This window comes from Gouania willdenowi, chromosome 11 (assembly GCF_900634775.1).
Source record: "Gouania willdenowi chromosome 11, fGouWil2.1, whole genome shotgun sequence".
NCBI classification, from domain to species: Eukaryota; Metazoa; Chordata; class Actinopteri; order Blenniiformes; family Gobiesocidae; genus Gouania; species Gouania willdenowi.
In genome coordinates, this window is record NC_041054.1 from 10913748 (window position 1) to 10936906 (window position 23159).

The 23159-nt window shown below is 38.5% G+C and overlaps 1 protein-coding gene across 4 annotated transcripts in view; it reads right to left on the bottom strand.

Moving 5' to 3' along the window:
- Positions 1–23159, bottom strand: part of dtnbp1b (dystrobrevin binding protein 1b) — an 82980-nt gene that overhangs the window by 26091 nt on the left and 33730 nt on the right. For 2 of the 4 annotated variants that reach the window (XM_028460941.1, XM_028460940.1), the window contains exon 1: positions 10464–10888. The exons of the other annotated variants lie outside the window; for them this stretch is intronic. In XM_028460941.1, coding sequence (XP_028316742.1) covers positions 10464–10509 — 46 coding nt within the window. In that variant the 5' untranslated portion in view covers positions 10510–10888. Of the gene's footprint in view, positions 1–10463; positions 10889–23159 lie in introns of those variants that run through there. 4 annotated transcript variants of the gene reach the window in all.

Below are 23159 nucleotides of genomic sequence, written 5' to 3' on the forward strand. Positions count from 1 at the left end.
CCAAAACATCTGGCTAGGAATGAGACCTAATTCACAACTGTATGATGTCACATTCAAATTTACATCTCGTGATTTAGCTGGCCAACACCAAAATCCGACTAAACTGTAAGTACTGGGAAATAAACAAGTAACAAGTACAAATGATTGAAATAAAAGCAAAGTAAAGAAAAAAGTTGTTTTACACATATGGAAGCTAGGGAGTAAACTCAACTCACAGAGTTTGAAAGAAAAGAGAAAATGAGAGTGTAACAGGCAGCTAATTTGTTCCTTTTTGTAGTGCACAGAAGAATTTTGTGCTAAAAAATAAAAAGTAGCCTGTGACATTGCTGCAGAACAAAGGATTGTGTGGATAGATGCTCAATATAAGGTGAATCCTTTGTGTGCTGCTGGGACAGTAATGAGCTTTTGGAAAATAAAGATATGTTGTTGATCGATTATCTCCGGCTGACGTACGTCTGACTGTGCTTAGATGCTCGTTTTCCTGTTGATTTTCTCTCTCCTCTATCTCTCTCGCTCTGTGTGTGTGTGTGTGTGTGTGTGTGTGTGTGTGTGTGTGTGTGTGTGTGTGTGTGAGTGTGTGTGCTGCACCTTGCTGTTGTCTGTCATCCACAGTGGGCTGGTCAGCTCCATCTGGCAGGATGTTAACATTCAATTACCTTGTTAAGATCAGATGAACTATACAGACTTCACATCATGTTCTCTGTACTTATTTTAGCCTAAGATGAACAACCCCAGCCTTTTTCTTCACAAGCACTACAAAGCTTGGCGATACAGGTCCAGCCGCTCCTTGAAACCACACACATTTTTTTTTTTTAATTTGACCACCAATATATAAGCAAAATGATGGAAATACTGAGAAAAGTTAAAAGAAACGGCCAAAGATATCTTTACCATCGAGGATGATGTATAGATTCAGGGTTAATCTACCACAGTGGCACAGGATAAACACTTTTCTGAGATCGCAGAAAATGGAGGGAAATTACAAAATGTATTTCCTGAAACAGAAATGGCAATATTATTATTATTTTTCTATTATTTTTTGGTTTTAAAAAACAATATGACACGGAATATAACCTCACATGCATGTTTTGCGACAACATCACACTTTATATGCAATATGTCTCCATAAACATATGGGCAAAGAGTCGGTAATACCCAATCTTTTGAACAATGCGCTGAGAAAGCTCGCAATATACTGGACATGTCTCCTGAAGTGGAAATAGCTATGACATGGACTAAACTCTCACCTACATGTTTAGGGACAATATCACAAATTGCCACAATATTTTTTCGCCATAAAACGGGTGGTCTAATCTCTAGCAAGTGTAGCATAAACAGATGAACACGTTTGTGTTCATCTGTATCCTGCTACGTAATCTTGCTTCGGGGAACTTCTACAGCGGAGGAATATTAAAATAATAATGAACTCAGTTAACCTAATTAGCATGTTTGGCACGATTTTAGGAAGTTTGATAGCCAATAATGACATCTGATTGTGTCTCCAACCTTACCCCTCCCACCTGCTATTATTTGGCATGCTTTGAATGTTATGTGCCAATTTTCCTACTGCAAGCCATCTGTAAGTTCCCTAAGAGTATATTTCTGATATTGGAGGCGAGCCTGTTTCTGTTTACCAGCAGCACGTACTTAGAAAGTGATAATGCATTTTCACAACAACTATTATTTCAAACGCTGAGGAAACTGGATTCAGGATGTATTTTGGGAATTGAAATTGATATTGCTGAATGAACTCTATGGTAGTTTTCTCCTTTGAATACATTTTACCTCAAGAGGCTTTGTATTTCTCTGGTGGCCTTTAGTTATTCTTGTAGGCAATCAGAGTCCCACATCCAGCATTTGTTTTGGTACATAGCTGCGTTGTGAAAAACGAGCCTTTCTTCTTTCTGGCTTCATTATGTATTTTTAAGTGCCTGCAAACCCAAGCATGAATGCTGACACAATGAGTAGAACCTTGTTTGAGAAAAAGCTACGTATATCACACTACATGTGGAGCAAATATTTGGCAAATTAATATCCAATGACATCATGAAATGCATTAAACACAACCAAATGAGATCAGGATAAAGAAGCAGGAAGATCACCTTGACTATCACAGACTTTTAGCAATTCTGCAGTGGAGAAAAGAGTAAATAAAGTCAGCAGAGGCAGTACAGACTACATTTGCTTTAATAAGAATGAGACAGGTGGCGAAAAGGTCACAACAAGGTATACTGTTGAGATAGGGAAGGTAATAACTTTGAACACAGCCAGGCACCAGAAAGTGCAGCGAAAAGGGTGATGGATAATGAGCAGGTGTGGTACTTTTTGTTTCTTTTTATAAATGGAGTTTGAGAGTTAGCCAAGTGTTAGCCTAGAAGATATAAATGGGTTCACTTCAAACAGACGTGGAGCAATTTACTCATCCTCTTAACTCGACCCTGGTCGAGCAGCTGCGGTGCTAAAATGGTCTTAAATATCTGAAATTATCTGAAAAATATAAGGCATCGCTCTGGGCTGTAAAATCCACTGACTATGAAATGCAGCATATTCAGTTGCGATGACTTACTTCCATAGAGAGATAGCAATAAGGGAAAGCCAGAAAGAAGAAATAAAGAATACAGTCGTATGACTACAATGACTCCTACACACATTTCTGTGTCACCAAAAAGACCGAGTTGCAAATGAAGACGTCAAACTCAGCATTCAGAAACACTCCATCCTGGGTTTCCATTGTGAAGCAGTAAGCTCTGATGTCGAGTTGACTGCACTGCGTTTGTTGGCAAAAAGTGTGAGCTGCCGTATGACAGTAGTTCAAGCAAAAAAAAAAGAAAAGCTTTTGTGTATACAATGAAAAGACTCTCTCATCATGACAAATGTGAAATAGTTCCATAGCTCTTCTCTCCTTATCACATTTAAATGTCATGGTAATGATGGGAATCAAAGCACAGCTACATCGCTGTCGTACCAATTGTCTTCTTGAATGTAACACTGCATTGAAAAACAAGAGCTTCTTCATCTCTTCTGTGCTGGAGTGTGACTCTAAATATTTCAAATGTGTTTCTTATACCGCGACAAAGATAACAAAAGCTATCTGTAGCATTTCTCTTTGAACCAGGACTTAGTTTTACCCTGTCACTGCATATTTTACAGATTCTCTCTGTCTCTCTCATACTTGTGAGGGCTTCTAGTAGCTTCAGCATGAATCGTAGTCTGATGCCTAATCTAGGCCTGAGGATAGCTCCTCACAAAGAGCTTTATGCTCAGTGATGATGCAACTTATCACACACACACTCCTGTTCACAGTGGTGCTCCTGCCAGCAAAAAGTATTTTACTATGTACTTTAAAAAAAATTAAAAATTCTTAACAGTTAACTTTCTTTAAAGGCTAAAAGCAGGCCCGTGGGTTCAGAAAAGAGCATTCATGGGTGTTAAAGGGCAGATTTGTCCAATGATGCATAAATGTTCCACAATAGTTAGGGTTCGGGTTAGGGAAAATTCTGAATCTGTTTTTGCGACGGACTGACGCCCTTTCCAGGGTGTACCCCCACATAGCGCCCAGTGTGAGCCAAAGATAGGTACCAGCAGACCCCGAGACTCTGAAAAACAGAAATAAGCGGGTCTGAAAATAGATGGATGGATAGTATGAATTTACTGGGTTATATTTTGGTTTACTCAAATCCTATTTTAAGTCCCAAGGCAAGGATTCAGGTTTCTCCTCTGGATTTTATTTTGAAACCCAACATTTGTCATCATTAAATAGGTAAGAAAAAGGTTGTTGGCACATCGGCAGTCCACTCGTTCCAAATACAAATGATAACTGTATTCTCTATTATCTACTGTCCTCATAAGAACCAGGTTTTTCTTTTTTAATCTACTATAGTTTTGGTCTGGAGCTTTACACACTTTTGAGCTACAGTATTCATTCCAGATGGGCTTTATAGATGACATCCTAAACTTTTTAATGAGACCTTATGTGATAGGATGGGATGATGGGAGCAATTTTTTTAAGGCTGGGATATATTTAGCAAAATGTCAATTTCAGGAAAGAGAGTCAACTATTGTTAAGATACTGTTTATATTTATTATATATTTTCCCCTTTTATTTACCAAGAACAATCGTGTTTTAGTTTGTTTAAATATACAGATGACCTGTAATATATCTGGTGTCAGAGTAAGGTAAGTCTTTTTAGAACGATTAACACATTTTTCTAACGAATCTCAGTTCCTAATATGACCGACATTAAAATAATTTATTAGCTTGCTAATATTTTACTAGCTTGATAGCTCTTTGTTTAAATTCAAAACTCCACACCCATTTTGGGTGGTAATGAAGACTTTTGATGTATTTTCTAAGAAAAGTAGGTAATGTAACAATGAATACTTAAGTGGATTTCACAATCACAGGAGATGGTGAGAGTTTTGTACGGCATTGATGCTTTGCTATCATTTTTCAGTCAAACCCTTTGGTTGTTCACTGTGGGAAAAATATCATAAGATAAAAAATAAAAACATCTGTGTAAAATTCTGACCTTAACGTTGTTGTTTCAGATTTGAAGTTGCAGGAAATTACAAAAAAAATAAATAAATCATTTACTCTATATATACCCTGTTCCCTAATTCTCAGGAGGATAACCGCGGTGCATGTGCATCTGAGAATGTTTTTTCTAGCTGATAACCATCATCTTTTTACATTTGTGACACATTACCAAAGATACATGACCCCAATGGTGAACATTAATGCGTACATTCATCTGCATCTGCAATGGGTAAGAAAAAGCAAAGACTAAGAGGAATGAAGACAATTGCCTATGCAGCATGACCTCTGTCCAAATGAGAGGTCTAGCTGACATTAGTTCCACTACATACCCTTACATAAGACAGTGGGGGGTGGGGTTTTTATGCTGAGCAAAATAGTTCAGCTATGAGTCTGTCTATTGTGTCAACCCTCAAATGTTGGTTTTGCATCAGAGCTAATTAGACCAGCTCCTGCTATCAAACCAAACGCCATTTCTCCTCCTTCTCCACATCCCAGAGGGACAGGAGGAGCGAGGGGGGGAAAGAGGTAATAACCCACCTACTGAGATACAACACATGTGGGAAAAGGTGCAATTGTAGACCATCTGTGAGGCAACAAAACATTAGTTAAGCAAATTAATGTTTAATTTATTTATCCAAGAATTTTTTGACTTCCTTTTTTCATTAATTTTTATGTTGAATTCCAGGCATTTGCTAAAGTAGTTTATGCATGTCAAAAATTTCTGTAAAATCACTGGCAGACTTTCATCTTTACCCTGCAAAATATATCCTCCAATGACTCATTTAGAGGAGTCTGAGATGATATGACAGCTTTAATTCATGAATCTTCCTCCGACTAATCACTCATTGCAATGGTGTCTAAGGGGAGGCTTGTAAAACAAGTCAACTGACATAAGACTGTGAGTGGAAAACAGATCAGTCACTATTCGTGACTTTACACTCTGTATAGATGTGTTAAAGTATTTAGCCCCATGTCAAGTCACAGAGATTATAGTATAATTAGAGAGTAATGAGCGGAGCAGGGGTTTTTCAGCAATAATATGAGAGAGGAAGTCAATCTTTAATAGCACGATGGTTGCTGTTACTGTATCACAGACAATGTGGTGTTAGCGCTTCCAGCTTCTGCATTCTTGCAGTCTTAAAATACAGCATTAATTATGCATCGTAACCCCTGTTAGAAATCTTGCAATTTATTGCATCTTTTAAATGTTTTGTGTTCAGCCACATTAAACACTTTTTTGCAAACTTACACAAAGGATGCCTAACTGTAGGACTTTAAAGGCACACTATGTAACTTCGGGCAACTAGGGGCGCTAGATCGGTAACTTTCACGCAAGCGCCCGTCGTGGCCACAAGCGCCGCAGCACTGTCGCAAAAATCATCAAACAGTCGGGCCAGCCTCAATTGTCTTCTGATTGTGTTTGCAGACAGTAGTTGACCTGTAACTTTGGGATAAGGATTGGCTCTAAGGGCTGGGCTCGTGCCGCAGCTACAGTCTATGGGCTGGAGGAGCAGCCCCCACCGCCGCACTCTTCTCCCCGGCGTCGCAGACCCGGTGCTCGGTCTGTGTCGGTGGCGCTTCCCCCCGACTCCCTGGCCTCACCGCCATTGTCGGCCCCCTTGCCGGGGTTCGGAGGGGACGGGCGACCTGACCCCGGCCGCCGCGCTGACCCTCGGTAAAGGGGGCCGGCTGTTCCTCCAGCCCAAAGACTGTAGCTGCGGCGCGAGCCCAGCCCTTAGAGCCAATCCCTTAGAGCCAATCCTTATCCCAAAGTTACGGATCTGACTTGCCGACTTCCTTTACTAAAGTATCCGTTTAACTGAACTATTGCTGCGATTAGTGGACCATTAACCATTAAAAAATCCACGGTGTGCCTTCAAGTCTCATTTAATCTTTTCAATGAGGAACAAGTGGTGTTTAAATTCAACTTGTGCCTAATCCTAATCATAAGGCACATGTTATGAATCTGAGGACAGTTTCACTCAGACCAGCGGTGTTCCATGCCTGTGCAAGTTGCTGAACCCAATTCTAAACCTGCATGTTCAGACAGATAATAAAGTTTGGCTCAGGATGTGAAATACTGGTTTGGTTCAGAAGCTACAAATAAGTATGTTATGTTGAGGTTTTGTTTATTCAGACAAGTTTTTTCTGGAAATTTTATTATCCCGACATGTTTCGACTGTCAACTGCCAGTCTTCGTCAGAGGAGTTCTGCTGATCGCCTTTGATGGTTCAGTTGAAGTTTCACTTGACTTCCACGCAATAGTTCCAGCAAGATTCATTTTGTCTTCTTTCTTAACAGTATGTTAAGTTGAGGTTTAATTTATTCAGACAAGGTTTTTCAGGAAATGTTTATCTCCCAACATGTTTCAACTGTCAAATGCCAGTCTGTTAAAATAAAGAAGACGAAACAAATCTTGCTCTAAGTACTACAAATAAGTGGTTCAACTGCTCAGACCACGGTGTCAGTTGGCAGGTCTGTGACCACCTTACAGACACAGTTTTGCTTTTATTTTTACAGACTGGTATAATTTGTTTGTGTCCAAAACTGATGATACAATACAATCAGGATATCAGCTTTATGTTGATCTAAACAAGCATGAGTTTCCCATGAGTAAATTCAGACATTATTTTGGTATGACACGTGTTATTATAAGTGCTTTGGATTGGTAGGGTGTTGTGAGATTTTTTAAGTAAAAAAAAGAACTAGATTTGAACTTAACTTGCTTATGTGGATCTATCCAAGTATTCACCCTCACGTCAGGTTAATCCTGTGGCTTTACATATCAGAGGCAGTGAAGAAGTCAACTTCTCTGCCATATTTCTGTCATCTAAATTCTCTTAGCAGCACAAAAGAAAGTTATTTCTGCAGAGCTTTGATTTACATGCAATTAAAGTTTCATATGAACCTAGATAAAACAGATGGAGAGTAGAAAAGAGATCAAGGAGAGGGCGAGGAGAAAAAGTGCAGGATGCAGAGAAGAGGAGATTAAGTTTAAAAAATGAAATATTAGCCAGAAGGAGAGCTGATGTGTGCAGGGAGCAGGCAGCGAGAGAAAAGAAGGTACAAATGAAAAGGAATGGAGGAGTCGATATGGAGTGTAGCAGGGAGGACTTGTGAGGCTACCCATCATTTGGCAGCGGAAGTGATGACACAGCACATCCATCTCCGTGGCAGCTGCCTGTTGTTGCTCCTTTACGGAGGACCAAATGAAAAAAGAATAGGAGATTTACAGCCACACTACAGTCAGTTAATACTTCTCTGACTCACACTGCTGGAGTTCAGATTAAAATCATACTGATACCTCTTTAATCTAAAAATACCTCTCGTTTTAAACACATGAGAAACCTTAAACACAAATCTAACCAGTGTCTTTGTTTAATTTGGGATTATGTAAGGTCCTAATTTGAAAATAGATCATTATCATAATTACTTCAAATCTTCATGCCTTCTTAATCTAAATGAGGTTTAGTGTCAGTTTTGGAAGCAGCAGGTTCTTCTAGATCTTTTTCTGGAATCCGGGGCTAAAGAAGAAAAAATGTCTCAAGTAGGTTCTGAGCTGAGCATAGGGCCGTTAATGTCCAAACAAAGCTCACCAGGAAGCCGCTCAAGCTGGGTTTCCGTTACAGATTTTCCCAAAACAAAAGTTACATTTCTAAATGTCGACAAAGTATCACTGCGCTTGGAATGTGTTTCCATTAAAGGTTGTGTTTTAAGCAGGAGCCTCGTAACTCTTAAGAGACTTCACTGCAGGAAGGTGGACGCTCCAAACCTCCTTATAACACTCTGTATTTCTTTGTTGTTTCACGTATAATGTGGAAGTAATTATTTTTAAGTATTATGCTAAGAAATGTCCCGGTCTCGTCTCCTCTTCTGTTTACACATACCGCATCATGTTTTCTGGGAGAGAAGTGGTCATGTGACCAGGTACGTCACGTTCTGTGACGTGTTTTTGCGGAAAAAGTGTTTCCATGTCGCTTTTGTGACACATTTCAATATCAAAATGTCTGAAATTCCTCCTCATGAAAGCGTAAAAACTTTTATCGACAATGAGAGAATGTGTTGCGTTATAACTATTTTAACTCCAGCTTTCTTGGATTTTTTCAGAAGCGTAAAGTGCCTGCAGCATCTCTGCAGCCACTTGCTTGTGATCAGTTTCCAGAAGCGAGCAGAGTTTCATTTTCTGTGAAAATATCTTGATCTCAGACTTAGAGGTGCTAACCTCTTCCTCTCCTAACCACTTCCTCCTTCAGTACACAATGGAGAGAAATATTATTTGTTATGATGTGAATTCATATTACAGTTTTATTTGCTATCTTTGACTTATCCGTACACTTTCAGTTTTTACACTTATGACATTATGGACTCGTCTGAGATGCTGTTACAGTTATGTAACCGTTTGCTGTGTAAATCCATGGCTGTTGCTTGCAGCTACTTGATATTTTCATGTGAAGGCGAGTCTGTATATGAAGGTAATGTGATGAATGTGTCCTGACAGGGAACAAACTGGTAGAGAGCCACATACGACCAAGAGCCAACATGAGTTATACAATAAAAAACCCACAGTGCTGTTAGGATGATAAAATACATCAACCAATTGATAAAGAAATAAACGGTTACAAACACACATTTAGGAGCTACTGGAAGAGGGTGCGTCTGTGTGTGATTATTAGGACATCACCCAGTCAATTGGTTTGCTGGTGTGTTTTATGGGAGGCTGGGCTGTAAATAACATCCTGGAAATAGGGGGCGAGAAAAAGAAAGGAACCAGGAAGAGGGGGTGGTGTAATAATAGGGGAGGCAATAAAAGGAGACATATTTACCCAGCTGTGATCTGAGCCTCAATCGAAGCAGTTCATATGACGTTTGATGTGATACTGTGTGTGTGTGTGTGTGTGTGTGTGTGTATACTGAGTTCTTGGCTGGTCAAAATGAGTCATATCATCTTATCAATCACCCACCTGTGTTGTGTGTGTGTGTGTGTGTGTGTGTGTGTGTGTGTGTGTGTGTTACCATTACCAGAGGCCAGAATGAAATCATCCCACACACTTTTACCATACAGACAATGCTTCAACGTTACAATTGCAACAGCTACATCTTTTAAATCTTCCTAAAGTTCCCCAAGCTTATCGAACATAAAATCTGAAACGATACGTGTAATAAAAACAAAAAACAAAAACCATCTTCTGTTCCTTTGAATAGCATATTAACTATCACTTTATTAAGCATACTTTTAATAGCTGAGCCTTTAAGTGTAAGAACTAATCATGTACATTATCTTGTATAAGTAATGCTGTCATCATACAACAAATACTTTAGCATCTTTAATCAGTCATTACCTTAATCAGTAAAAAGGATTCATCCATGTGACTAAGTACCGTAGTAGTAAAAACCTATTTTCCTCTCTGCTGTGCAAATAAATACAACACTCATTGACTGTAAGGAAATTATATCTACTCATCTTTACCAGTGAAACCATCACACTCGCCTGCTTATTGATCCATGTACAGCACCTTTACATTAGATTAGACAGCTGGGGGCACTCTAGAGAAGACATACACACTATCTTGCATAAACCCCCCCCCCACCACACACACACACACACACACACACACGTATGCACGTCGCACACACAGCTATGAGTTTTCTCTTGCATGTAAACACACTACAGCCCTATTGCAGTGATTATTTTACAACAGATGTTGAGCTCTTAGTATTTATGTCTAAGTGCATACTATGAAATATCAAACAATTGTAATAGCATTGAGTGTATTTTTTTCACCAGAATGTTTCATTGTCTGGAATTTGGTCTCTTGTCCAACAGTGAATCTCTGTTTCAAAGCAAAAGCTTTACGACGCACACGTTCAGCATATGTAAACAAGCATATATCACCAGTCAGTGGTTTAAACAGAAATAATAACTTACAAGAGTTCCTTTGGCTCTGGTCTCTTGCACCAGGAGAGGTAGACATCCCAGCTGGATGCTTTTCCCCAACAGGATCAGCAGATTATAGTAAGACAAAACGAGGAGAGCGGCACGATAGTATACTAAAAAACTCCAGCGATCACGACACCTGCCCACCATGCATCTTTGTAAAGACTCTCAGTCCACACACTTCCCCTCCATTGAAAAGATGCTCCAGAGACACTCATGCGCACATTGTCAAGCAGATTCGGTGTGCGCTATATTCCACTCAATCCAATTCAGTGCTTTTCAAACGCATCCACCTGGCATTCTCAAAATGTGCACATGTACTTATGGATTGTAGCTGCATCAGTGTGGAGGAGACTGCTAAGGCTGACAGCAGAGAGAGAAAGACTGTGAGCTAAGATGATTGGAGCATACCACTGCTTCTGAGTAAGGGAGGAGGGAACTGGATGAGAGAAGAGAAAGGAGAGGGGGAAAGGATGGTGGGAGTGTGTGTGTTTCCATGTGTGTGTGTGTGTGTGTGTGTGTGGGAGCAGGAAGAGAAATAAGAATCACAGATGATTGCAAGTTTTTCTTTGTGGAGCTGTGCATGATCTACAATGGTAATCACGAATGGGTTCCGAGCGTTACACTCGTGCTAGTGCCAGGTGTTGGAGTCCACACACTTTAGACAGTTATTTATACACTGTGTGTCAGGTGGAGCGTGCTGGGAGTGAGTGAGTGCTGAATATATACCAGACTGTACTGTGTAACCCATGTCAACACAATGAGACAATGTCTTTCAAAGGGTCTCTTACCATCTGCTGCTGCACACACATGACCACATACAGAGTGAAACGTACTTGTGCCCACACCCACTCTGTCTGCCTCCACTGCCTGAGGGGAGGACATAACGATCCTCCTCATTAGCAAGATGCTGTGAAGAGCAACACAAACCCACCTCCTCTTGTCTACTTCTCTCATGTCCTGCACTAAACCCCTCCTATTTTTTGTTCCCCTCAAAAGCCTCTCTAGCTGTGTTTCCATTATCTTGGAAATGCGTAAAATCTAAATAGCGCAACAAAAACTGGTAATGGAAACACCTGAATTTTGAAAAAAACTTAAATATTGGAAAAAAAAGTTTTTACGCTTCCATGAGGGGGAATTTTAGACGTTTCGATATTGAAATGGGTCGCAATAGCGTTATGGAAACACTTTTTCCGCAAACACACGGTCACAGAACGCGTTGTACCTGGTCACATGACCACTTCTCTCCGAGAAAACATGGTGCGTACCTGTAAACAGAAGAGGAGACCGAGACATTTCTTAGCATTATACTTAAAAATTATTGCTGCCAAGATACACGTGAATAAACAAAGGAATGAAAAACGAACACCTTTATTCGTTTTCTCCATTACCGATTGGCCAAAGTACGTGAACCGGAAGTGTACTCTCATCCGACGCTAACGGCTATGCTAACGGCAGTTCGGCATGACAAGATCGCTGCTTCCAACTGTGCATCCGAAACGTGTCCTTTTCGCTTTAGCTGGTGTGGGGCACAGAACCTCCTCACGGACAATTCGGAGGATTTAGAGACTCCTAAGTGTTGCAGAGCTAACGAAACAAATATCAAATAATTAGTGTTTTTTTGTTTTTCATGTTTTTGTTACATAATGAAGAAGGAATGATACACGGATTCCTTACAACAGCAGCTACCATAACATACAAGTGTTGTTTGTAAAGCTGTGTTGAGTTGAGAAGATGACGTGAAGGTTTTTTTCTGCGCCCAGCATAGAATCACTTGAGAGGCAAATCAGAATAATGCTTTACAGCAGTCAAATTGCATTTAACTCAAGAGTCACTGAAAGATAGTGAATCATTCTGAAGAGAAACCAGATCCCTGAAGCTTTTTCCAACACACACACAAACACACACACATATAACTTCCGCCCCAGGCTATGAGGACCCCATCATTACCCTCACTGACTGAAGGACCATCATCCAGAAACAAGAGGATGGAAGCATCCGCAGCTGCTATCGATAAGCGTTCGATATGGATGCTTGTCACACTTGCAGAGGACTCAATGGCTCAATGAAAATTTTATAAGCTGCCTAATTAGCTATGGCTGATTATAGTTGAGCCCTTGATTCAACCATGGGAGGAGTGAGAGGTGGACAAAGCACTTTGATTCTAGCTGCTGTTATAGGGAGCTTTGGGACTTAAGCAACATTGAACGAAAACATAAATGAGCAACAACAGAGAGTGCATGCTTCAGCACTTGCTCGCATTTTTTGGCCTTAAAGCGATAGTTTGTTGAATGTCTCACTTGGAGATTAATTAAGTGTATATATATATATATATATATATATATATATATACATATATCCCTTTTCCTGGGCCTGCATGGATTTTCTCAGATTACTCTGGTTTTCTTCACTATCAAATCATGTGTGATCTTGAATCTGAGCATACTGGATTCTACACCCTAGATTCAGCATCACTGACCAGCCTGCTCTCCTTTTCTTTTCTTTGCACATGCTAAAAATAAGCTTATATAACCAGCATTTTTTTTTTCAGTGCCTTTATTTGGGCACCGCTCAGCTCTGATCAATGATAATGAGGTATGTATATGTAATCTAATAAGGTTTTCTATTCAAAAGCAGCACTCACAAATTGTAGCTAGGGTTTGATTAAAAAGAGGGAGCCAACTGTATTCTTTTAAGTTTCTATTATATCTGTCTTGTGAGCGAGATGCTATTTTAGCAGTATAAAAATATTAGAAACAAAGCCTAGGCCTTTTTAAACACACCTCATTCACCAAAAGGAGTAGAATCCATTATCACTCAACTCACCTGTGTCTCCCAGCTGCAACTAATCGGGTCATCTCTCTCAGGTGTATTAAAGCTGTGTTCCTACAGTGAAGCTCAGGGAAATTGGGATGGTTTGATTTTGACTCTTGTGAATTATTATTTTGGTGGTGCTGCTGACACTGACTATTTCTCTATCCATATAGAAATTGAAGAATGTCTGTTTAATAAATAAATAAATAAAATAAATAATTTAGACTGAACACAACATGCTGTGGTTTGAAACTGTGTGGGTGCACAGAAAAATATGGACTTCACTGCATATTGAAGTGGCTAAACAGTGGATGAAACAATACCAAGAGATACAACATGATGACTGGCTGAATCAGTGGAATGAATTAAAAACACATCTTTACTGGTGTTTTCCATTCATTCGTTGGCAGGTAAAAAACAACTCCAGTATTAATCAAACAGCATTGTTTTGCAAGTAATAATCTAAATGCCTGCAGTGGGAACCACACATAAATATAAATGCACCTCAATAGTTAAACCTCCCCTCACTCCTTTTACCTTTTATTACATCATTTGTTTCACACATCAGTATTCCCAAAACATCTACTATTACTGCTTTTTTTTTTTTTTTTTTTTTTTTTTTAGTTGTCGCCCAGGTTGTAGCCTTGTACCATTTGAAAGTTAATCACCCATTACCAATGCGAACTGAGAAGTAACAATTTACAAAACTAATGGGACAGAGAGGAAATGGAAAAAAAGGAGAAAAGCCACAAAAAAAAAAAAAATGAAAGGGAAAAAAAAAACAGTTGCCTTGGAAACTGACAGCCTGCTTTCCAGTTTTATGTAATCCCTGCAGAGACATGCCAGATTCTCTACAAACTTTTCAACTCAATCGCAGCGAATATAGGAGGGAGCAGTGCTTCTTTCTTTAGCAACCATCAGATGCTGGAGTCTGACAGTTATGACTGAAAGGAAGTCTCAACAGCAAAGAATGATCAGATCTAACATTCAGTTTAAGCTTTTATCTGGTCCTTGCCTCCTCCTCTGAGACACTTTAACAAGAACAATGACAATAATTCAGCATGAAAAGCTGCTTTGACCTTGAGGCAAGGGATGAATTAGTTATTTTAAGGACTGTGTAACAAAAAACCCAAGAAGATTGCTTAAACTATTGTACAACAAAAAGTTAATTCTACTTTTAACAGTGCTATAAAATGTTACCGTAGGCTACATCTGTTGCTACTAAACATTCATCTCAAGCTGGGTTTCCATTACAGATTTTTGCAAAATAAAAGCAATATTTGTAAATGTCGACAAAGTATAATTGCGCTTTGAACGTATTGTGTTATTTCTTTGTTGTTTCACGTCTAATGTGGTAGCAATCATTTTCAAGTATAATTCTAAGTAAAGTCCCGGTCTCATCTTCTGTTTACACGTACCACGCCATGTTTTCTCGGAGAGACCTGGTCATGTGACCAGGTACGTCACAATTGCGGAGAAAGTGTTTTTCCATAGCGCTTTTATGACACATTTCTATATTGAAACGTCTGAAATTCCTCCTCATGAAAGCGTAAAAAAATTTTGCAATATTTGAGTGTTATTCAGGTGTTTCCATTACTAGTTTTTATTGCACTATTTAGATTTTGTGCATTTCCAAGGGTAATGGCAACACAGCTATAAACACAGACATGCAGGAAGTAAAGATAAATTACGGGTGTCCATTTACTTTTACTGACATGCTGATAAAAGTTTGATGTCACCCCTGAATAACAGTGATGACTGCACTTTTGCTTTATTATTTATTCAATCTGCAGGAAGCGAGGAATAACTAATTAGGAATCAAACATTCCAGATATCTTTGATTTACGCTCTGCAAACCTGCACACTGTTGTCTTCTCTGCTTCTCAGTTAATTTAGCCCTTAGCTTAGTTAGCTTAGCATTTTGCGTGAAAGGTTGCCCCATAACATGTTCTCTATTGATGAGAATTAGGGTTTATTCACTGTATGCCATCATCCTGTACAGGGTTGTTTGGGTAATCTGGTGCTGGTACACCCTGAGCAGGACAATAGTCAGCTGTTTAGTTATTATAATGCAGTTACAAACCCATTCACTCCAAATGATGAATGGTTCAAACTATTTGATTATATCAGTCATTATTTACAGTAAGATGAAAACGCTCCGTGACACTGGTGAGTCACTTGATGTCAGACACTTTTTTGACATCCTCAAGCAGAGGGTTGACATAACATTCCACTGCAAAGTAGATATTTGTGTCAAATCCCGGCTTTTCCTCACAGTGAGCACCGTTCAGTGGCTTAGTTTTCCCCACAGATACAGCGCGAACATGGAGCGAGTGAAGTGGAAACGACCTTGGAGCGGCGCCAGAGGGATCCGCCTCCCAGCTGGCCTGAGGATGGCAGAAGGAGCTAGGGGGAACATTGCAGTGGGAAAGTGCAACAAAGCTACATAAATGAATTATCAGTGTGGGTTTTAGTTTACAATTTAGTTTCATGAGTCCTAGCCCTATCTGTGTGGAGACTGCATGTTCTCTCTGAGGCCTGTACGGTTTTCAATTGGCTGCACAGGTAAAATTTTGTGCAGCCAAATCTCAACTGCATTTGAGGATGTAATTCCTGTGGATACTAATTTGACATGATAAATTACTGTCAAAATTACCTGATAATTTTCAAATTACCAGGTCACAGGCTTTATGTGTCGGTCAAGTTCTGCAATGCAAATTCCTATTTCAACCAGTGGTGGCAATGCATCAAAATGCTGGAGGCCAAACGCCAGTTGTAGAAGAACAAAACACATCAACAAAGGAGAGAGAGATGAACTTTTATGTGATGTTTTGGCGCAATGTCCCAAATCTTCTTCCACATTTTGTGTCTTAAAGATGATTATCTTTTCCCTTACATTATAAAAAACTGCACATTTGTGCCTAACAATACAAAATACTTGAATTTGAACGCAACATTAACAAACATGATGCTAAGTGGTGGTTTACAGGTTCTCCCTGTGTCTGTCCATGTTGTTAGGGTGTAACAGTTTCCTGCAGTTTCAGTAACATACATGATTGGGCAAATAAACATTTGAAATGAACTCTATGTGTGGATGTGTGTGTGTTTCATCTCAACAAAGCAACTTTCATCCTGAGGTACCAAAAAGCGTCATCTTATTACTGCAAAATGATGAAGGCCAACTCAATCAAAGGCAGAAATTTGTTGCCAGGCAACTCTGCTCGTCAACTGAATACATTTTCACCTTGTTTTATCTACTGTACTATGGTTTATTCATTCATCCTTTGTACCCTCTTATCACATATTGGGTCAGGGTGTTGATAAAGCCCTGAGTCACATTAGTGCAGCGCAGAACACGCACAAAAACAGAAACATTAAACAAAAACTCACTGGCTACAAATATGTTTTTTTTCCAAAGCAATCGCCTGTGAGACAAATGCAAAAAAAACTGATTCACAAATGCAGTTTTCAACATTGTCACAGAGTCTTTTGTGTTTGCCACTGTTTTTACCCATGGGGCCATCTGCTTTTGCATGGGCCAATTTGAGGGAAGAGAAACTCAGGAATCATTAAGGATACAATATGGCTCCCATGTTAATCACCATCCTTTGTCATTTCCATTGAACATTAGCCAGTGAGTGCCAGGGAAGTCAGACCTCTTTGTTATTCACAATCTGCTCAAGAATGCAACATTGGTGTTCAATTTTCATAGCACTTTGGTGGATTGTGGAGAATGCATAAAAAGAAGAATGTTTTTGCAGGTGAGGAGAGAAAGAAATGAAATTCATATTTGGAAGTGTACAGGGGGATTTTGTGCAATAATACGCAATCATGTTAGTACACTGAGGGCAACATTAACACAAAATCTCATCAACAACAATAATGATACTAATAATTTGTGTAAATAAATCAAATTATTGAAGCGTGAAGCTTTTGTTTTGTATATTGGTGTGGTCTCTTCGTAGAAAATTGCCGTCAAAGCATCTTGTCCTGTAAACTCTCATCTTTTGATTCAGCTACCTAATACTACTGCCAGGGGCAATGGTCAGACCTTTCCCCTATTCCTGTTATTACTTTTCATTTTACTCATTACTTGCCACAGGGAACCTTTTTGAGACCAAAAAAAAAAGCTTTTAAAGCTGGTAATATGCTATTCTACCCTTTTATATCCCATTTCTTTGGAGAGGCCCAGGAGCTTGTTGTATTCAATGGTTCTTTTCTTAAAGACAGAGTTATCCTAGATGGTAAAGTATGGCTTGGTGAGCAGCCAGGGTATTACAGTACAATAGCCAAGAATAAAATGGTTGTTGTAGTAGAGTAATGTGCTCTAGTTTCCAAAGAAAGGTTTTTTGGAAGGGTTGGGGGTTATTAGACTGTTAATAGCAGTAAATGTGTGGTTTTGGATTGTGGTTTTACGTCTCATAAGAGCCGTCATAATTGAATAATTTCACGATTTATTCTATGCATGACTTGCAATTTTCTACAAAGTCGGAATGCAGATCATTGTCCAACTTGTAAATGCTATGTGGTCCATATATGTTAACACCAAACACTGAGCAGTTACGTCAGCTGATCAGCTGTTTCCTGTGAGTTCACAGATTACAGTTGTCAGAAGGGTTGTTGAAGTCTTTGCTTTTGACTGTCCCAGTCCACTCTGACGACAGATCGCCTGCATTTTCAAGGCTTTTTTTTTAATGCGCTCAATCAGATCACCAGTTAGTTATTAAGCGTGATTACTAAGACTTCCAAACTTCCCTGTTTTGCCATGTCTGAGTGTGATGCATTGCAGCTCCAACCGCAGACTGTTATCGATGATCTGCTTTGAATTTCCAAACACATAAAATAAATCAATCATGAGAATTATAAAGTCTCATGCAAAATGCATGAGGTGCTTATTGTTCTTTGTCCAGAGTGCTCTGAGTGCTGATCAATAAACATAGCACAACCTCCACAAATGTTGTGCACGATGCACAGTTTTTTTTTTTGGGACAGACATGCTACAGTTAGATCAAGAGTATGAGAGGTCAGTAAAAAACAATATTACCAATAACATCTCCAGTCGACCCAGACTCAGATCATCTTCAATGAGTTTGAAAATAAGTGAAAACTAGCTATGGGTCCACCGTGAATTTTTATATATATATATATATATATATATTATATGATTTTAAATGGCATATTGGAGCAGAATATCAGTTTAGTTAGAATGGAAATCAATATTTCAACATAACATAAATAATGCATAGTTCCCATGTTAAATATGTCAGAATATGGAAACATCTGCATTAAGAAAACATGTTGGCAAACTGTGATGGGAATTAATCATGCTGCTGCCTGCAACACATGAAGGTTACTGTATTAATCACGTTAAGGTATGTAATGAAAGTGCCATTAGTCCAACTAATTAGGTGTCACTGTCATGTTGTGTGTCAAAAGGTTGCATTCATGTACAGGCCGAACATCTGGAGTACACTGTAGTACACAGAGAGCTATTTCCTTTCATATCAGGTGACGAGGGAAGTTTTCTTGATGTCATGTGGTTCTAAGATTTGTGTTTTTGGCTTATTTCATGCAGAGAATGTGCATTTCTCACTAATTGTCCCACCACAGAGAAAGTATATGAGCACTAAGACTGACTGAGTGAGTGAGAAGAAAGTGCAGGAATTCACACTCAAAAATTAGATAACATTAGCACTCAAGGCATGAAAGATGAAGGAAAAACAGTGTGTGAATGTGTGCGCGTGCTCACATGTCAGGAAAAAAAAAAAAAACAGTTAGCTTTGCAGACTGCAATGGTGTGTGGGAGTTATGTGACAAAGCAAAAAGAACAAAGGGAAAAATGTGAGTACAGTTATAAAAATACAGAACACCAGCCCTTGGGGTTTGCGTACATACATCTTTTCTTGTTTGGCAGAGGGTCTGTCACAGTGTATTCCACTGAGGCTGCTGTGCCTCATTCTGAATCAAAGGCCCTGTGCGTGTCTGATCCACAAGGTTTCACACACACACATTCATGATTCATCTGTATTGTAAGGGGGTCTTGCTGACACATCCTTTGTAATACAGGATCATCATTTCATTCCTTTTCATCATTTCCTATCCCAATGCCATTTCATGCTCATGTGGTTTTGACATGCACACCACCAGTTGTTTTATTAAACTATTTACCGCAGTCCATCATATAACAGACACATTCTCTCAATCGTGGGGCGATTTCACACTGAATTAAATGACACCCCAAAAAAGTTACAATTTCTTTTTAAAATTTTCCAATTTTTAGCTGACTATACAGAAGCTTTTGATAGATTTTACAGTTTGCACCATTTACTGCTACAGTCAACTCTTAAACAGTCTTTTTCAAACATTTGTAAGCCATCAGTTTTAGTGTCCATGAAAGAAAACATTACAAATGTGCAAACAGTCTTTGAGCCTTGGATGAGTTTAATACAAAAGTATGTAATGTCATAGATTTGATGGCTCCAATCAAAACGAAGAGAAAACCAAACACACAGAAAACACCTTGGAGGAGGACTGAGATAATGCAGAATTTGAAATCTGATTGTGGAAGAGCTGAGCGTGAATAGAGAACAAAAATCCAAATTCATCTAGAGCTGTACAAAATAAGTCTGAGTAAAGTTTCAATGATGGCTTGTTCAAAGTGAGGCAGCTATACTTTTCTGAAATTATTGCTGAAAACGTCAACAACAAGGCTTGCCTTGCCTTAAAAAACACATGTTCAACCTCGCTAACCCAGATGTTTTGTACACCCACTCTCAAAAGATAAAGTATCCCAAGGTTTACAGAGAGGTAATATAACTCATTACTACATTCATTGTAGAATTCCTTCATAGGTGTATTTTTTTTTTTTGAATCAGGTAAAAAGCATCACTTTTTCTAAATTATTTTCAAAACTTCAACCCAACTTTGAAGCCTTGACTCTGTTTTAGAAAATCTAAATAGTTTTGCTTGAAATATAATTGTCACATCTAGTTTAATCTTCATTCTACAAAATATTAAATGTATTATATCAATAAAACAGGCAATGCAGTCTGAACAGACAGAGGAAAGCTTCAGAGATTGTTTTTAAAGGGCGTATGTCTCCCTCTAGCGGACTAATGGGGGCATTACAGTATGTGTTTTATACAGTATGTATATTGATTTTTAAAGCAATTTCATAACTAAAACATGTTAAAGAACAAAAAGGACATACTTTCAGCATTAGGTAAAGTATATTTACATGTACAAACTCAGAAAAAAAAATCTAAATGCACCATTCAAAGTTGGAAAAAACCCCAAAACAAAATAACTACAATAATACACAAAAAATGTAAAAAATTCTTTGTAATATATATATATATATATATATATATATATATATATATATATATATATATATATATATATTAAACTCAAGATGTAATGCTAAAAATGATTTCACAATATTGCTCTAAAGCTAAACTAGAACTATTTAAGCATCATTGTTTGTAATAGTTACAGTTACACAACTGTGTCTGATGAGGGCAGCATAACCTAAAATGTTGTTTTGAAGCTCAGCTTTGACCTGCTTTGTTTTTATTAGATATACACTTATAGATGATTGAATTTACTTAAATGTAAATAATAATAATTCTTTTTTTCACTATTATTATTTTAGTTTGTGTGTCTACTAAAGACTAATGCAGAATGTATATGTACCAAACCTGTAAATACTACATTCTTTTGCTTTAAAAGTAAATTAACCTCTTTTTTAAAGAATACAAATTAAGGAATTTGATTTTTTAAAATCTTTCAAATTAAACTGGTTATCAATGTAGAGTTGGTTTGAAGAAGCTGTTTTCTACAGAGGAGCTAAAAATAGACTTTATTCTTGTTTCTAATTCAAAGCATTAAACATTAACCAGTAGCATGCTGGCGTAGATATCAATAATTAAAGTGACATACAACAAGAATAAGTCTGCTTCCTGGTGCTAACATTTATTCTATCTAAATAAAGAATAACCCTCCAACGCTGACAGGGTTTAAATATAGACTTATTACATGTTTGTTTTGACCTAGAAATACCAGCAAAGCTCAGTGAGCTTGGACAAACTAAAGTTTTACTCCAATAGTGTCAGGGGGACTTTAGTGCTTGATGTGGGAAGTGTGAAATGTAGTCGACAGCATCACTCAGGACCTGGACAGAACTTCCTGTTAGGACCACCTCACAACCGCTTGGGGTTTCACATTAGTTGCAGTAATATCTGTAACAGTGAACGTGTATCACCTCTTAAACAATGTCTCAAGGATTGATGAGAGTAAATTCCATGTATATTAAATTTCATTGATCATTTAGGAATTGAATGCTCTGCTTGCATCTTAGTTTTCTTACTTCTGTCCCATCTTTTCAAGCAGGTGAGAAAACCCAAGGTTTTATTCAGTTAAATTTCACATTTTCCTCTGCTGCGCTTTTCAGAAAAACAACACTGTAGGGGGGAAGAGAGAGGGAGAGATAAAAATATAGGGAATTATAACGCTTGTTTTTTAGTTACAATGATAATTATATTATTATTATATTACAATTATAATTTAATGATAATAGAAATGATCTTGATTACAACATGAACTGAAAATTCAAGAGTCAGTCTTGGTCACACCAGGCATGAGATGACAAGAAATAATAGAAACTATAGATATAAATCTATTCAGGAGACACTAAATACTAGAGGTGTGAAATGTTGTGGTCAGACATAGGGGGTACCCCTGGATTCAGAAATAAGAAAAAAGGGGTACTTGAGCCAAAAAAGTTGGAGAACCTCTGCTTTAGCCCGCAGGGATTTTCTTCCTGGAACACCAGTAAATAAGGACGGCCTTTCCCCTTTCATTCAATACTGGTCCTGATGGGAATTGCTGGGGGGCCTTCAACACAGTGAGTAAAAGATTTTCCCTATGGTTTAGTGAAATCTATATTGAATATTACCCACCCCTGTGTGCAGTAGCTGTCAGAGTCAATAGGAGTGGGAAGGTTGCCAGGTTGGATGCAAGCCAGCTTGGGCAAGAACCTTAATCAGGAAGAGCGCTCGTAATGCAGCAGCTCATAAACACAAGATGCTCCAGATGTTCTGCTCTGGATCCTCAGAACATCTGCTGGGATACATGCAGGGTACAAAGGGGGATCCTGATATGTGATGTGGCAATGCGTTTGACGACGTCAGTTTACTGTGATATTATTTTAGAAATCCAGTATTCTATTTTTGTGTGTGTGTGTTTTACTAGCTTGTCCCAGCCATAGACGTTCTTTATCACATATAACACTTGCCCTATTTCCCCCCCTCTTCATGAATATCTCTCCCTTAAGTCACTCACTCGCCCTCACTCTGTCTCTGCCTCAGGCAAGGTGATGTAGAAAGCACTGAATAAGCTTTAATGTGAATCAAGACCCGGCGTGTTAGCTTTGAACTACACTTGTCTGACCATCTTTTCATGCCCATCAGCAAACATGAGAAAATGCTTCTCCTAAATTGATTTTGTGAACCAAAGATCTATAAAGAAAAAAAAAAAAACAAGAAAGAATGAAAGAAAGGAAAGGTCCTCTGCAACAAAGCAGTGGCTGATACTGCTCAGGGCATGTGAGAGAGTGTAAGAGGTGATGGATCAGAAGACAAAATATGAGCGGGCGGATGTTTTACAGTATAGATGGAGAGGAAATGCCTGTACAGTTTTTCAAGAGTGTTCTTTCTAACCTTTCTTCTTTTTTCTAACCTGCTGACTGACTGATTATCAAAGGTGAAAGTAACAGTACTCACATTACTGTAATTGAGTTGCTTTTATGGGTACTTGTAATTTTTTGAGTATATTTCTAAATCAGTCATTTTACTTGTACTTAAGTATGTTTTG